Consider the following 16,861-nt stretch of genomic DNA (forward strand, 5'->3'; position numbering starts at 1 on the left):
ATTGAAAATCAGTGAAAAACTTGTTGTCAAAGTGTCTCTCATCATATTTTGACCTGCAAAATGTTTCTGTCTTCGACGGGACATGACATTGCACTCAACTCAGCTCAACTCAAGTGAACTCATCTGAACGGACAACAATTGCAAGTCATAGCGTTAGATATAGATATAGATTGGGATATAGATACAGATGTAGTCATACAGATTGATATGGGCCTGTGGGTGTCCTGCCTTTTCGTTGCCTGTGTGTACAATAATATCCTCTCACATTTTATTACACTTGTAATGTGCAACGATTGGTGGAAAACTGGGGGTTTGGGAGGCCAAGTGAGCAGTCATCCTCGGGCGGTGTAATAATGTGGGACATGCCGAAAAGAGTGGTTGGGCGTAAGTGTGTATAGATCCCATATTCCTCCACTATATTTCAGCCCCGCCCATTGTGTGTGAGCTTGTTTCATTGTCAATATTGACAATAAACAAGTTTGCCATAAAATGTAACAAGACTCGAAACGAGTCGGTCCAAGTGGGCAGTGGCACAGTGAGCTTCAGAAGTTTTCCGCACCGCCCAACCTAATATATATGAATCGGGGACTCTCAATCATGTCGCCAGAGCAAAACATCATTTCCTGTCAACGCACTGACTTATTAATATATATGTCGGTTTAATATACGAAGCACTTTAACAAATTAAACGAAAAGCGGGCCGATAAAATGGAAAAATGTTTTTTATAAATTATATTACGAATACATTATGCACTAAAGGGTTTGGGCTGAGTCCATCGCTCATTTTGCCGGTCAGTTGACACGGGCTCTAGTGAAAATAAACTTTGGTAATTAATTAAAAATTTCCAACTACATAAATCAATCAGGCGCCCACCGCCAATTAAAGTTTTTAAGCACCTGGAAAAATAAAACAAAATGCAAATTTAAAAGGTTTACAATTTTCGATTTGTGGGAGGGATTTTGCGGTGTGGAAAAGCTTTATCGTTTAATTGAGAGTACGGACATCTTGAATGCAATATAATAAATTAATGGATGTTATTTTTATACTCAAATAATGTTTAGATTAATCTTTTTAATACATATTTCCATATCTATTTATACCTTTTCTTATTACCAATGTACCCTAATCGCGTTATAGTTACTTGGTTAAAATCCGCTTTAATTTAATTATATCCCTTAATTTTATTGCAGATTTCAGCGTTTCAGGCCTGAAACTGACCGAGGTCCGCATACCGAAGTACGTGATTAAGGGTTCCGCGGCGCAGTTGGAGTGTCTGTACGATCTGGACGGCGAGGCCCTCTACTCGGTGAAATGGTATAAGGATGGCAACGAGTTCTACCGCTATGTGCCGAGGGATATGCCGCCCGCCCAGACCTTCCTGCTGCCTGGTGTTAGCGTCGATGTGAGTACCTCATATATACATACCTATATCCCCTTATAGCTGAGAAAAGGAACAAAGCCATGTTTGTGCTCGTGGTGGTGTCGCAACGCAAACTAAACATTAAAAACAACGTTGCATACTTCTGTGGTGCCAGCCAAACCAAACCAACAATGCAATGCACAGGCTCTTTTCTTCTCTCTTTGAGAAAGTTTATATAAACCTACATGGAAAGAAAGAACAAGTGTTTTAAAAAAGTATTTAAGAAGTAGTATTTAAGGGAAATATTTAATGATTTTAATTTTTACTTATTATAACTTTTCAATCATTAAACCATCCAAGCTTTATATAGCTTTTGTATTTTTGTTTTAGTATTTTTTTCTGTGTTTTCCTTTGTTTTTTATAGTCTGCTTGTGTGTGTAAGCCGAATTGTTTTGTTCAGGGGTATATGTGGTTTGAGGAGAGGATAGGAAAGCAACGGGAAGGATAGACTCAGATACTCGTCTTCGTAGACAATGCTATATCTTCTGTGAGGCAAGAACTAAAGGACAAATAAGTTCTATAGTAAGCTTTGGCTTCTCATAGGTGAAAGTTTTAATGGCAAGGTAAGAATCTTGGCCTCTGTTTCAGATCGTCAAAAGAAAATTAGAAAAAAAAGGCATACATTCTTAATGAAAACTTAATCAACCCTGCACAATATTATTAACATTTATATAAAATGGCTTACGCAAGTGCTCAGATTGCAAATATCACGAAACTAAAATGACAAAAGTGTTTTAAAAACTGCCTGAAGCTCAGTTATTTAAGATTATTCCATAGAACTCATGATAATAGTTTAAAAACTTTTCAATGCCAAAACTTCACCTTCAGTTATCTGTGTGCTTCCCTGTACTTCCTTGCAGCCAAAATTCCACACTCAAAACACAACACATAACCCAGGTACATACACACAAAAAAAAAACTTAGTAAAATCAACTGTAATAATTGTCAAACAGGCCCCAACCAGCAAAATTGTCAATTCTACTAAGTAAATAGTCATTTCACAACAACAAAATACACACAATTAGCAAAGACACAAACCCAAAGCAAAAACAAAATACACGTAACTATTTTAATAGTTACGTAACTATCTTTGTTGGTCAATTTTACCAAGCAAATTTTTTTGTGTGTACACTTCCTAAAATCCAACAAAGTTTTCGGTTTATTATGCCTTGAATTTCCTTGGTCCTAGGCATTACCAATCTTATTTTACATGGTCTTGGTGGAATGCTTCAAGCCAAGTTAAAAGTTATAAGAGCAGATACAGATGGCACGTCAAACATATGCCAAGAAAGATAAAACATTCGCAGATTGAACTGCTTAATCGACCGCAAAAATAGAATGAGTGTAGGTGTAGGGCACTTCCCCTGCCGTTGCTCCATTATTTTAGCCACTAAAACTTTGGCACGTAACAATGCACTAGACGTTAACCCACCGAAGCCCCCTGCAACCGCCGGGAAAGCGGAAAAGGGAATGCTGTGGGTGAAAAACGGGAGGGGGTGGGTAAAGCGAGTTTCAGATAAGCACGTGAGCAGACAATCGCAGTCAGTTGATGGTTACATTCGACATGCCACGCTGCTCTTCCTTCTCGGCAGAATTCCACATTTTCCCCGCATTTTCCTCTAATCGGCTACCGAAAAAGTGAAATCTGCTCTCACATGCACGCATCCCGCTCCCACTCAGTCCGTCTCGCTCGCTCGTTAAGTGCAATAAATATTTCAAGTTGCGCTTTTGCGTTTGCTGGCGGTAGTGGGCGTGGTCGACGGAGTGTCCATAAAGCGCGTTGCCCTCGCCACAGAAAATTCCACACTCTGCGATCCACGCTCCACATTACCACTAAACGATTTCCGTTCGGGACTACAGTGGTTTTCAAAAGTATAACGGTCTAATCAAATGAATCATGTAATGCTGGAGATGTATTAAAAATTGATAGCATTAAAGGAGAAATGAAAGTACAATACGAACCACATTCTGTCGTGCCATTTCGGTCATCGTCGTTTAGAAAATATTTAAGATGTTTTAAAATTTATTAAATTCTTCTGCATTATCAAAAATAGGTTTTTGTGTTTTTTATTAACAAAAAGCAACGTTCACAAAAAAAAAAACATTATAGACACCGAACTACTTGTATATATACTTCCAAACTATTGAGTTAAAAAATATTTCAGTAAGTACAATCAAAACAAGAGAGAACGCTATAGTCGGGTGCCCCGACTATCAGATACCCGTTACTCAGCTAAAGGGAGTACGAAGGAGATGGAGAAAAACTTTGATCCGCCGTAACTTTTTAACGAATGGTCCGATTTAAAAAATTTCTTCTACATTTCGATAGGTATTGATAAACACAATAACACTGCATTTTTACTTTTCCAAAATATTGAAATTTTTAAAATCGTATATTAGCGATTGTGGGCGTTAGAGGGGGCGTGGCACCCTTTTGAAACAAACTTGCGCTGCGTAGGAACTCCTAGAATCTGCATGCAAAATGTCAATCTTCTAGCTTTTATAGTTTCCGAGATCTCAGCGTTCATACAGACAGACAGACAGACAGACAGACAGACAGACAGACAGACAGACAGACAGACAGACAGACAGACAGACAGACAGACAGACGGACAGACAGACGGACAGACGGACATGGCTAGATCGACTCGGCTAGTGACCCTGATCAAGAATATATATACTTTATGGGGTCGGAAACGCTTCCTTCTACCTGTTACATACTTTTGCACGAATCTAATATACCCTTTTACTCTACGAGTAACGGGTATAAATATGTAAACTTTATAATATTTAGTATGAAATTTATACTACAAAATATAAAATTTGGGCTTATGCTACATCTGGTATATTTTTAAAACAACGATTATTATAAATTTTTGGTATATGTTATTTTAATATTATACCTTAGTAAGTAATTGCCAATTTGGCATTTTAACTTTAAAATACATTCGCTCAGCATTTTGTTATAATTTTAACCACATCATTTACTGATACTCCCCACTGTGCGCTGTTCCTTTCGCTGCTTGGCGGTAAACTTTTTGATGTTGGGGATGGGGAGGAGTCCGCTGGGAGTTACAGAAGATGCCAGTTAGCGATAACCAATTGATGTGAGTGTGTGCTGGCTCCATTTGCTGGATATTGTTTTAGCATAATCGATTTGAGTGACTGCGGCGGGGAGATATGTGTGCATGTGTGTGTGTTCGAGGGGCTTCCTTCTGTTGGTGTTTCGGCTTGTTTTATTGCAGTTGGCCAATAGTTGGTTGTTACTCCAACGGCCAACTTAGGATCTAGACGTGCGGTATACCTGGGCTCAACTCTATCCCATGTCCGTTTGTTTGTGTGGTAAACTATAAATTAGGTTAAAGCAACAACAGTGGGGGAGGGGGGTTGAGCCGGCAAAGAATGCGCAATAAAAGATAACAAAGTGCACTTTTCTGCTTGGCCAGATAACAACGTGGGGGAGGGTTAAACAACAGGCAGCTGATCTCCGTAACCCCTTCCACGTCCCCGGCCACATTTAGACCCGGATTTAATGGCTTAAACTTCAAGTGAAATATTTGCCTAACCCTTTTTCGGTCAAACATTCAGCGCTGACCCTTCGAGGGGGCTATTTTTTAAGGAGCTAAAGGCGTTGGACATCTCGGACATTTAAAAGGCATTTACGGAAAACAAAAAACGAGAAAAAAACCGAGGGCAAGAAAAAAGAAGGGCAGCTTGAAAAACAAGCGAAGCTGCGGCAGTTTTCAAAAGCAATTACGTTACATTAACGTCCAAAGTGGCTGCAGGAGCCACGAGTCCCCCCCGAAGCCCCCTCTCCAACGCCCCTGGCTGATGGTATTGAAACTGCCAATGACAACGCCAAGAGTTACAGGAAAAGGGGGTTTGTTCGGAGCAACTGCAACTTTTTGCCCACTTTTCGTTACATTAATTTTAACCAGCCATCTCCTGCGTCGCCATCACTCAACAATTTCTCTCGAATCAACAAAGTCCTTCCTTTAATACCCTTACTAAAGGTATTTTAAATTTTTAAAGTAATTTGTTGTACCATTTGTTTTTTTCCCCTTAAAATTCATATTTAAATTTGATTTCCAATGTAATTCGTATATTAAACTCTTTTCATTTATTTTAGAAAATTAAAATATTTTATTAATTTAAGTTAAGGTTTTAAAATAATATAACCTACAACAAAAAAAAAAAAATAAATAAATTTAGTTTTTAAGTATCTATCATCATTTATTTAAGTATCATCCTAACTCCTAAGTTAAGGATCAGTATTTATTTTCTTAACCTGCAGATCTTTAGTGCGTAGTGTATTTAATATTACATTTTCCTGAAAATAATTTGATCAATATACCCCGTTCTGACCGTTATTTTCCGCTCTCGTTTTTAATTGCAGTTGCACAACTCGAGCGACGCGATTGTTACGCTGCGCTACGTCAATCTGCAGTCGGCGGGCCGCTTCCGGTGCGAGGTTTCTGGCGAGGCGCCCTCCTTCCAAACGGTCACCGAGCACGGCGACATGATTGTTGTGTGTAAGTAGCATATATATCCCCTGCCCCAGTCCCTTCATTTCCCGCAGTTCCCACTTCCCCCTAACCGACTGTATGTATATAGCCAGCTGAGAGTCGGGCGAAAACTTATAACTCTAATTAGAAATTGCGGCCATTTGGCGCTGACTGCTGGTGGCCCAGATGCTGTGGCTAAAAGCGGTGAAGGGGGTCCTGTCGTTGGAACACTGAAGCTGACTTTGACTTTTACTCCTAAAAGTTGTCACAGGATGGCAGGAGTCGGGATTAACCCTATAAATCACAATTGAGTTGGTGCTTTTATTTTTTTATTTTTTAATGTTAATAAATAATAATGAAATATTAATTGTCTGTATTTAGCATTAAGAACATTGAAGCAAAATTACAATGGATATTAATTTCTTAAAAGTATAAACGTCTTCTCATTTAATACATGTCTTCTAGATTTATATATTTTTTATATTTATCCTTAAAAAGAAATGAAATTTACTAAATACCATATTTTATTATTGAGACATAATTGTGACATCAAGAATCACTTTAAGGTTAAACCTTCAGTCTTATAGTAATTAAAAAGCTTTGAGATATAAAAAGAAAAAGGTGTTTTGATTACTGTTGATTGAAATGCTGAAAGGAAAACTTTAATTTAAAAATGTACTGAGAAAATTAAATGGCAAGCAATCGTTGTGGAAAAGTTTTCGCTTTCTTTAACATTTAAGCCATAAAATCTGCGAGAAAAGTTTCCCTTTAAGCAAAGAAGCTAATCAGGTAAACAGACTAACCCCGTTAATCGCCACCCACCTGATTTACCTTGGCCTTGGCCCCGTCCATTCACTTTCGCCCGAACTGAGTAACTCCGCCCGATTCCAGCATCCTGACCCAATCAGCTTTATTCAATCGGAATTGTGTTTACTTAGTCAAAAAGCATTTGCAGTGCATTTGACAGGCTTCATTTGATTTCATGCTTCTAATGCCAAATAAGCTTACTGAACTTCCTACCGACTCCCACTTTCACCCCGACTTTCCCACTGGCAAAACTTGCCAGGGCTTAACAGTTTAACTCAATTTCGGAGGTAGTCTGTCCCCGGGAACATTGGCTCTTTTCTTGGCCAAAATTCCTGCAGGGCAATGCCAAAAATTTGCTCAAGACACCGCCGCAAAACTTAAAATGCAAACAAAACAACAACTAAGGCTTCATGGAACTTAAAGGTGTGAGGTATTATCCACCCTCCCATTTTATCCACACAAAAAAATGTTTGATGAATTATTCTTTGAGAACTTGCATCACTTTGGATTAGAGCTTTAAAATATTTTTATTTTTTGACAATATCGATTTGATAATATCGATGTTTTGAAGATAAACACAAATTAAATATCGAGAAATGTAAAACTGCCAATTTTTTTTAAGCTCTACTTCGGCTCACTCACTTGACAAAGGGATTAAGTTCAAACCAATTAAGAAAGACACATTATTAACAAGAGAAAACGCTATAGTCGGGTGCTACGACTATCAGATACCCGTTACTCAGTTAAATGAAGTGCGAGGGAAATTGAGATATAAAACTTTGATCGGGCATAACTTTTTAACCGATGGTCCGCTTTGAAAAATTTCTTGTACATTTTAATAGGTATTGATAAACACAATAAAACTGCATTTTACTTTTCCGAAAAGTTAAAGGTGCGGGCGTTAGACACATTTTAAAATAGTTTAAATAGTTTGTAGCTCGGCTCGGCTCGGCTGAAATAAACTTGCGCTGCGTAGGAAGCCCAGGAATACGTGTAGGTAATCACAACTTTCTAGACAAAAAGACAGACAGACGGACATAACTAGATCGACTCGGCTAGTGATTTTGATCAAGAATATATATACTTCTTTTTAACATAATTAAAGTAAAGTAAACTGTATTTACTAAGCTTAAAATTACGAATATAATTCTACCATTAGTAATTTATTAAAAGCGTTTAAGTAGTAACTTTATTTTGTCAGTGCTCCATACACACTTCCTGCATCCCCCCTCGCTACTACACGAGCGCTTTGAACTGGCGTTGACATTTCGTTTGTTCAATTATAAAACTTTTGCGTGGGCGTGCCAACACGCCTTCTCTGGCTCCCAACGCCCCCTTTTTTGCAATGGCTGTCTCCCTTTTATTGTTTAACGTGGACTGTGTCTTTGTTCTAAACGGGGGCTTTTGTTGTGCTTTTGTTTTCTGGCTTTCGGTGGTTGTGTAGCCGCTCATACTGCGGTCCCGTCCCGGCTGGTTCTGTTTGGCTTTCAATCAAAGTTTTTAAAAGCTTCGGCAACAGAACGAGCCGGGCATATGCCACGGCTCACAGCTCACAACTCACCGCCCACCATCCACCCATTCAGGAATTCACCCGCAGATGCCATTTTCGGGGCCCCTTTGGCAAACAACAACAAGTCGAAACCATTTCCGTTTCCGTTTTGCAGAGCCCGGAGATCCAGAGAGATTCCTGGGGATCCCTCGTTATGGCCATTTTAACTGGTCGGTCAGACTTAGATTTGTTTTGGGGCTATGGGCTCTGTTGTGCTGAAATTTGGTAGAACAAGTTTCTTTTTTTTGTGATTTAAAAAAGAGCGCATTAAATAATTTATTGTAATTTAATTTTAAAAGTATTCTTACATCTAAATTCAACATCTTAAAAAATACAATCTCAGTTATTTTCAAATAATATTTTTATTGACCTGAAACTTTTACTGAAATAATTAAAAAAATGCTAGCCATTCTTGTAAATTTCCTTAAACTAGTTTACACACTTTTCAGATTGTTGACACATCAGCTAGACAGTTTTATTGGCTTTCTCTATTTCTATCGTATTTTTCTTTATTTTTGCCGGTTTGCAATTTTACCCAAAGTCCGTCAGTGCATCAGCGGCTGGAACTTTTATTGAATTTCCGGCTGCGCTCCGTTGAGTTTGTTGTCCCTTTGGAGCGGTCCCTGCTCCCTTGTTGTTCCTGTGGTGGCTTGGGTTTATTGCAAAATTCAGTTACAACATCCCGCCAAATGTCTGCGGCCGTAAATGAAATTTGCTCTGGCCCGATTTCGTTAGCAGCCCTAAAACTGATGTTTTTCACTTATTTCCATTTGATTTTAGGTCTTCCGGACGAAGGAGCGCCAAAAATCAGTGGTGGACGACCGCGTTACCAGATAGGAGACTATGTTCGGGTAAACTGCACCGCTGGCCGCTCGAAGCCGGCTCTAGCACTATCCTGGCAGGTAAATGGAGAGGCTGTGGAGCAGCAGAAGCTTCGCAAGTACGACACGATCGTTTCGGGACGAGAGGGTCTGGAGACCTCTGTGCTGGGCCTACAATTCCGGGTGGAGCAGAAGCACTTCCGCAACGGAGACATGAAACTTAAGGTGAGTGCTGCAATTTATATAGACTTGGCTATCGAACTTTTTGGCTCAAAACAATCTCAAAAATAATTTAGAATTATGGTTTGGGTAGGTTAATAAACAGGTTTATATTTATAATTTTACTCTACACTAAGGGTATTTTTTTTATTTCTATTTTGTATTCATGTTTTCAGTCCTAGTTTAGTTTATTTTGAGGATATTGATTTACCCTTCGAAACCTATTGGCCCCTTAAAAAGTATTCCTATTTTGTGTCAGGAATTTCGATAGAGATAAATCGTGAAAAAGTATTAGATAAATAGATTGAAATTGTTTTGGAGTCGCGGAAGTTCGATGGTGTTCAGTACGCACAGTCAGCTAACCAGATTTTGTTGCATCTTGCAGTGCATAGCCGAGTTGTCGACCTTGTACTGGCGGAGCAACGAGGAGTCCGTGGAGGGCGACCGGCCGCAGAAGGCCCCGGTGCTCGAGTCCCGGGAAACGGTCTATGCCAGCAACTCGCGCGCCGATCCCGTCCAAGGTACGTCTTACCGGGAACTATTTGTGACCAAAATCTTATCGCTCTTGTTCGTCCATCCAAATGCAGCCAGTTCCACGGCTCCGCCGCCCTCGGCACCCGCGCCCCTCCTCCTCCTGCTGCCGGTGGCGCTGGCGGTGGTGGTGGCAGCCCTGGCGGAGGGGATCGCAAACGATACAGATACAGATAAGATATCGATGGATCGGACAGCCCCTGGGGGGATGGCTATAGCGAAAGGAGCCCGACAGGCGAGTGAGTTGCTGGCTGACCGCGAGGAGGAAATTCGCAGGACGAGAGCCGGAAAATCCGCGACGCAGCTTGAGAAAATGGCATTGACTGCACGGTAGCTGCATTAAGCCAAAGGCGGCTATTTCCCTCCACAGCACACACACACTTTTCACCGATTTTTCCGTCTTCGCTTTGCATAGAGAAAGAAACAAAGAAACTCACAGAAAATCAACAACAGGAAATGAACAAAAAAAAAGAGAAAATCATGCAAAACGAAAGAAATGCAGCTAATTTATTTATGCCGTTAACAAAAGCTTCTATGAATTTAATTTTTAACAAGAAAACAAAAAATATCTAGAGCATGAAATACAAAGACTAGTGTGAGATCGAGAAAAATTGTATGTGAAAAAGCGTGAAAATGTTTTAACACTCTACGGAAATGTTAGCACCTGTGTCGAACGAAAGAAATCCAACTGTAAATAGTTAATGTTTAATAAATATATTTATGTAACTGTATTGTATGTTAATAATTGTTAAGCTCACTCCCATAAAAACAGAATTTAAATATCACGCGAACGGAATAAACGAAAATGAATGAAAAATCCTCTACCAAGAGTCAAGGCAAAATACGAGTTTAACAAAACAAAAAAAAAATAATTATAAACATATAGGAAAAAATAATGGTAAGAATTTCATGGATAAGCAAAGAATAAGATGAATTTTAAGCAAACACACAGGCCGGATAAATTGTGAGCGGCACAGTGCGTTACGAAAGTATGATTCCAAAAATTAAATACGGCTAAATTTGACCCAAATAAAGCTGGCTAAAAGGGAAAATTGATTGTTAAATTAATAGAATATGTACCAATAAATTCAAATTCTGAATATTAATTTCCACCTAAGAATCAAATTGGCTTATAAACATACTTTCGTTAAGTACTGTATACCGTCACGCTAATTCATCCAAACCAACTAAAATGTCTTCTTTAAATAGTTGATTTTTCTATAGAATTTCGTTGTTCGTTGAGCATGCATTAAATAATGTAAAATTGTAATTAGTTAAACAAGAATAATGCGACAGATAAGAAATCACATAAGAAGCAAACCAAAAAAGCACTTAATTTTAAATTAAAACAAAAATAATTAAATGTAAAGAGAGAAAACTAATCAAAGTTAGCAATTACAACTTGGTGACTGTTGGAAAAGTCTTAAAACTAACAAAAACATATCGTACATTTATATGAATTGCCAAAGTCTTAATGGGTATTAACTAAAAGCGAGTGCGTGCTTCTGAGTGTGTTTGATCCTTTCTGAAAAAAAAACTATTATCATTCCGGGTTCGACCTAGCCATCATCCAGAGGAAATGTAAACCGTTTAGTTAGCCAAATATTAGGAACAATAGCAAAAGTCAAAAGAGCATGGGTAATGAAAACAAATTTAAACAATAGCAAAATGATTGTGATGAAGCCTTAATAACAAAGTAGAACTCAATTCAGATGTGAAATTAAGTGAAATGAAACGAAATCAAATGAAATGAAATGAAATGGATTTTATTGTGTAAATAGAAAGGCGCTTTGTCCATGGATTCCAAACTGTTTTCCCCATTGATATCCATAAATTCTGTGTGTAAATATGATTATGAGCTAACTAAATCAGAGTTAAGACGTCAGCAGCAGCAAAACAGAAATCACAGAAACGAAACAAAACAAAAAGCCAGAGCCAATTTTAATAATAAGCGAAAAACAATGGAAAAATATTAATTATACATTTAAATATCGATGAGCGGACATTCAAATGCTAATTGAGTACAATTGTGAGCGCCTGACCGGGTGAATGCGAGTGCGAATGGGAATTAAAATAGATATAGTTTATATTATAATACACACACATACATATATAAATCTGCATTGTTGTCAACTGTAACTGTTTTTTAAGTCTTATTTAATATCGATGCCATTAACTGCAATTAACAGAAAAATTACTATAAACAAAAACTGAAAAACAATGCAAAAGTACTAAAAAAAAAAATATAAATTGCATTAACGTTAATTCGAAAAAAAAACAAAAATTAAATGTGTGGTAATTGTAAGTGTAAATTATTTGTGTATTTAAATAAACAACTTTTAGGTGTATAAAAATGCAAAAAAATAAAAGGCGAAATGCATTCGAATCTATATGATAAACTCTATGTGAAACCGTAAACAATTCAAACCTAACAAGCTGCCACGTAAGCAAATAGGAATTATTTACAACTCAACTCAAATCAAATGCCATAAAGTAACTTCAACTGAATTTAAATGCCAGACGAAGGGGAGAAGTCTCTGTAAATATCTTTAAGCCTCATTCAATGTGCGACCCTTACTCGCAAGCGATTTAAAACCGAACGAAGAATTGTGAAGTAAACGAGTGGAAATTCATTAATAAAACATATTTGTTTCAAAATCAGTCAACAGACTACTTATTTGATTGCCCTAAAGGTACACAGGTAGGTTTAACTTACTAAAGAATGGTCTGCTCCTTAGTGAGTTCACATGGATATACCACATTTTACTTCCTTAAAATTTGTCTATTTATGTTTCTCCGCATTAACCCAGCTTCAATTATTTTCCAAAGCTAGGGCAAGTTAACCTGTCCAGTTGCAAGAGATACTTTTTCTGTGTTCTTATTATATTTTTAGATGCAACACAACACAAAGAAAATTGGGTAATTTTAAGAAAATATTTCAAATACGTGAAAATGTTCTCGCCGAACGTGACAACAGCCGTCGACGACAAATAAAAAAGTAATCGAGACAGAGAAAAGGAACATGGCGCAAAACATTTAGCAGTAAAAAAAAGCAGTTACCCGAAAAATAGAAAAGGCAAAAAAAATGGGCAAGTTTAGGAATGCGTAGTAGAGATATGCGTACAAGGTTCATAAAAAAGGTGTGGAAATGCAGTCAGCAAAGGAAAACTACACACAAAAAAAGACAAGCCGGGATCTGCGCAGTTTTACGACGCAATACGGGTAAAATTGATATTAAATAATATCATTTTGACGAGTTCTCTCTCTCGGAGGTTCTCTGACTTTAAAAAAGGGAGGAAGAAGCAATAAGACGTACATGAGTCGGAGAGAGAAAGACACATTCGAAATTTGATAAAAATTGTTACCACATAATATCAAATTGATCATCGTTTCATTCCAGTATCATTCATAACGCAAAATAAGAGAAACTGTAACAAGTTAATAATAAAAAGGGACTATATTTATTTTTGAGTAAATTAAGCTTAAAAGTAGGTTAGCAAGTAAACCATAAGAATTTCGGCTGTGGGATCCAAATTAAGAAATACAGTTTTCAGATTTATAAAAACTTTTTAAATATTGTTTACCACAAAAAACGTAATATTCCATTAAATCCCCCATTCTTAGATACTGTTCTATTCATACTATGTTTTCCCCCTAAAAAGAACGCAAGCCCCAGAACAGCTCCAACAAAGCCGGAAAATAAATAGAAAATATCTGCGGACTTATCCGTAAGTCGCACCGTAGCTTTGTCCTCGCCGGACTTCACTAATAAGCTGCCAACGAAATAAGAACCTTTGATAAATACCGAGGACAAAGCCAAACAAATTATAAGTGCCAGGGATACAGGATAACAGGAGATGACTTCGCAGATTTATTAGCCAGCCGACAAATGGCAGCAAATGAGCAGACGGAATGAAGTGCCCACCTGCTATCTTCGCCATCAAATGTCACATAAATCAGATTTGTCATCTAGTGAGAACAACATCCTGAGTTCCCAGGAAATACTAATACACCAGTGGACTACCTGGATGCTACAGGCTAATTCCCCATTTTGCTTGCCATAATTCCAGCGCCACTTAATCTGTAGTTCGGGATGTCATCGCCTGCTATCTAGGAGATACTTTCGGCATATTAAGGCCAATTGTGTGGGGCTTAAAAGTTTCATGTTTGATTTCGCACAGATAAGAAGGCATCAATTTGCGGCACAGGTAAACTTTTTGATTGCCCCCTCACCCCTCACCATCCGCCTCACACACAATGATAAGTTAAGCTGCTCATTCAAATCGGTGTGCGGGGTGGGGAATTGCTGAAGTGGGCGAGGAAAAGCTGCTAAAAACTGATGCCGATTTGCCCAAAAGTTTAATTGGGCTCGTTCAATTGGAAGGAATATACCATTTAGGGCGTTGGCTTGAAAGACATTTTGTTTAGTGATAACTTTGGTTGAAAGGATTCTTAACAAGGGAGAGTGGAACTATTGGGCTCATTGTTCCTAGGAAAATATACTATTATGATACCCTTATTAATTAAGAACACATTTTAAAAACCTATTCATTAGTTGCTGTTTAAAGTATTATATGACTTTGAAACGATTTCTAGTCAACAAGATTTATTTTATGGTTGGAACTTAATAAATGATAATTTAGAAAGTGGAAATTCTCAAACCCTCTAAGTAAACACTTCAATCTGAAATCATGCTCAATCAGTTGCCTAGCTGTTCGCATGTTTTATCCATTACCCGATCCGGTTGAATTATCGGTGGCAGACAGACAGGATGATTGCACCTTCAATCGATTTCCATGCAGCTCGAGGAAAATGAGAGAAAAATGGGGGCTACACAATCCTCATACACAATGTCATGTCGCCGGCTGCCATTATTTGTTGCCATTCGTTGTTGTCGCCTTGTATTGTTGTTAGCATTTGCAGCATTTGAAATGATTTGCAATAAAAGTGTCTGCCACTGTCCATTGGCCACGCCCCATTGGCAGATTACGTGCCACTTCAGCTGCTGTCCGTTGGTCTCCTTGTCCTTGGTTTTGTTGTCCCTGGTTTTGTGGTTGTTGGTGTAGCTTATCCTGCCTTCCTGGGATGAGTTGGCATCGTCATTGTCCATGCCACTGTCACGTAATTGCCTTTTGTTTACTCTGGTTTCTTTCCCTTGCGATGCCCCACGCACCTTGGCGTTTGGCATTTCACGCATTTTCCAGGTGCGCTGCAAGGCATTTAAAGTATTTTCAAAAAAAAGCTTCGTTTTAAAAATATAGTAGATATCCTCAGAAAGAATTACTACAAAAAAAATTAAAATATATGTATTATTTATTATTATAAAATGTATTCAATTGTGAACAACCACATAAAGATTAATTTTCTGATTAATTTTTATACCCGTTACTCGTAGAGTAAAAGGGTATATTGTATTCGTGCAAAAGTATGTAACAGCTTGAAGGAAGCATTTCCGACCCTATAAAGTGTATATATTCCTGATCAGGATCACTAGCCGAGTCGATCTAGCCATGTCCGTCTGTCCGTCTGTCTGTCCGTATGAACGCTTAGATCTCGAAAACTATAAATGCTAGAAGATTGACATTTTGCATGCAGATTCTAGGAGTTCATACGCAGCGCAAGTTTGTTTCAAAAGGGTCGCTTACATACGATTTTAAAAATTTTAATATTTCGGAAAAGTAAAAATGCAGTTTTATGTTTATCAATACCTATCGAAATGTAGAAGAAATTTTTTAAATCGGACCATTCGTTAAAAAGTTACGGCGAATCAAAGTTTTCATCTCCATCTCCTTCGCACTCCCTTTAGCTGAGTAACGGGTATCTGATAGTCGGGGCACCCGATTATAGCGTTCTCTCTTGTTGTATATATTTAATTATCCAAACCATAAAATCATCCAAAAAAATACACTTTTTTCCATTTCAATTAAACTTTATTGAATTGACCTTTCGAAGTATAATAATTCCTTGAAAAAACCTTCGAGGTATAGAGCCGCTCCTGATCAGTGAGTCTGCGATGGACAAAGCTAAAAAAAACATGGGCGAAACGGCAATGGCCACAATCTTCTTTCTGCATTGCCATAAAATGCGTGGCAGCGAACAAATTACTCATAAAAATAAATAAAAAATTGCCGCCTTCCCGTCAGTTTCTGTTTTGGCCAGTCCTTGGGTTGGCTGCAATTTCTGGCACATCATTCGGCGTTGCCAAAGCCGTAAATTATATAGATTCTGGTCGACTTTTCTACACTTCTGGCATGCAGGCAGCAGCAGGCCTTAGATGTTCGCCGGTCCGTTCCATTAAAAGCCATTTTGTCCGGGGAAATGGAAATGATTTCGTGTCATTGCAGTTACGTGTTGGTGAAAATGCCATCGCAAGTCCGGAAGCAGCATAAAATATAGAAAATTCAGCACGACATTGTAGCTTTAATTCTAGAACAAGGATTTAATGTTTAAAGTCCTAAACACCTTGTTTTGAATTCAAAACCCAACATGTGGACCCAAATGTAGTCAACCCATAAAATCAGTTCCCCAATTTACATTTTATCGAGAAGGCAGTTGCTGGCTCATTATGTTGGCCATTTTTATTGGCTTCCAAAGATTTGCAGCTCGGACCCAACTCTCGGAATCGAACCTTAAAACAGGAACCGCACACGCATCCTCTTCTTGTGCTGATTTCATCAGAAAATACATTTCGTTACCTGGACTTTTTATGGTCCCCCGTCCCCTGCGTTGGGGGTGTGGCAATGTGTTGTGGCAATTTTCATATATCTAAACAGAAGGAAAGTTTCCCGCTTCCTGCTTATCTGGCCGCAAATGGTTGATGCCATCTTAAGCGGCAGCAGACTCAGCCGATATTTGATTTTTTACGACTTTCACCCCACACAGAATCCTTTTGGTTGCGATTTACTTTCGCTTAAAATAACAATTTCAAATTGGTTTTACAGCCTCGGGGTTGGATTTTCTCCTCTCGTTCTGTGTTTATGTCGCCTCGCATTTTGATCGCTTTGCATA

At 38.3% G+C, this 16,861-nt stretch overlaps 1 protein-coding gene across 2 annotated transcripts in view; it reads left to right on the top strand.

The window, feature by feature from the left end:
- The window catches only part of beat-IIIc (beaten path IIIc), an 81,336-nt gene extending 68,822 nt beyond the window's left edge, over nt 1-12,514 (top strand). The window contains exons 3-7 of one of the 2 annotated variants that reach the window (XM_070218453.1): nt 1,192-1,403; nt 5,818-5,953; nt 9,063-9,328; nt 9,708-9,843; nt 9,910-12,514. In XM_070218453.1, the coding sequence (XP_070074554.1) occupies nt 1,192-1,403; nt 5,818-5,953; nt 9,063-9,328; nt 9,708-9,843; nt 9,910-10,187 (1,028 nt within the window). In that variant the 3' untranslated portion in view covers nt 10,188-12,514. Of the gene's footprint in view, nt 1-1,191; nt 1,404-5,817; nt 5,954-9,062; nt 9,329-9,707 lie in introns of both variants that reach the window. The other variant, XM_070218452.1, reaches the window with a different exon arrangement.
- The last annotated feature ends 4,347 nt before the right edge of the window (nt 12,515-16,861 follow it).

The sequence above is a fragment of the Drosophila takahashii genome, chromosome 2L (genome assembly GCF_030179915.1).
Source record: "Drosophila takahashii strain IR98-3 E-12201 chromosome 2L, DtakHiC1v2, whole genome shotgun sequence".
In the NCBI taxonomy this organism is placed as follows: Eukaryota; Metazoa; Arthropoda; class Insecta; order Diptera; family Drosophilidae; genus Drosophila; species Drosophila takahashii.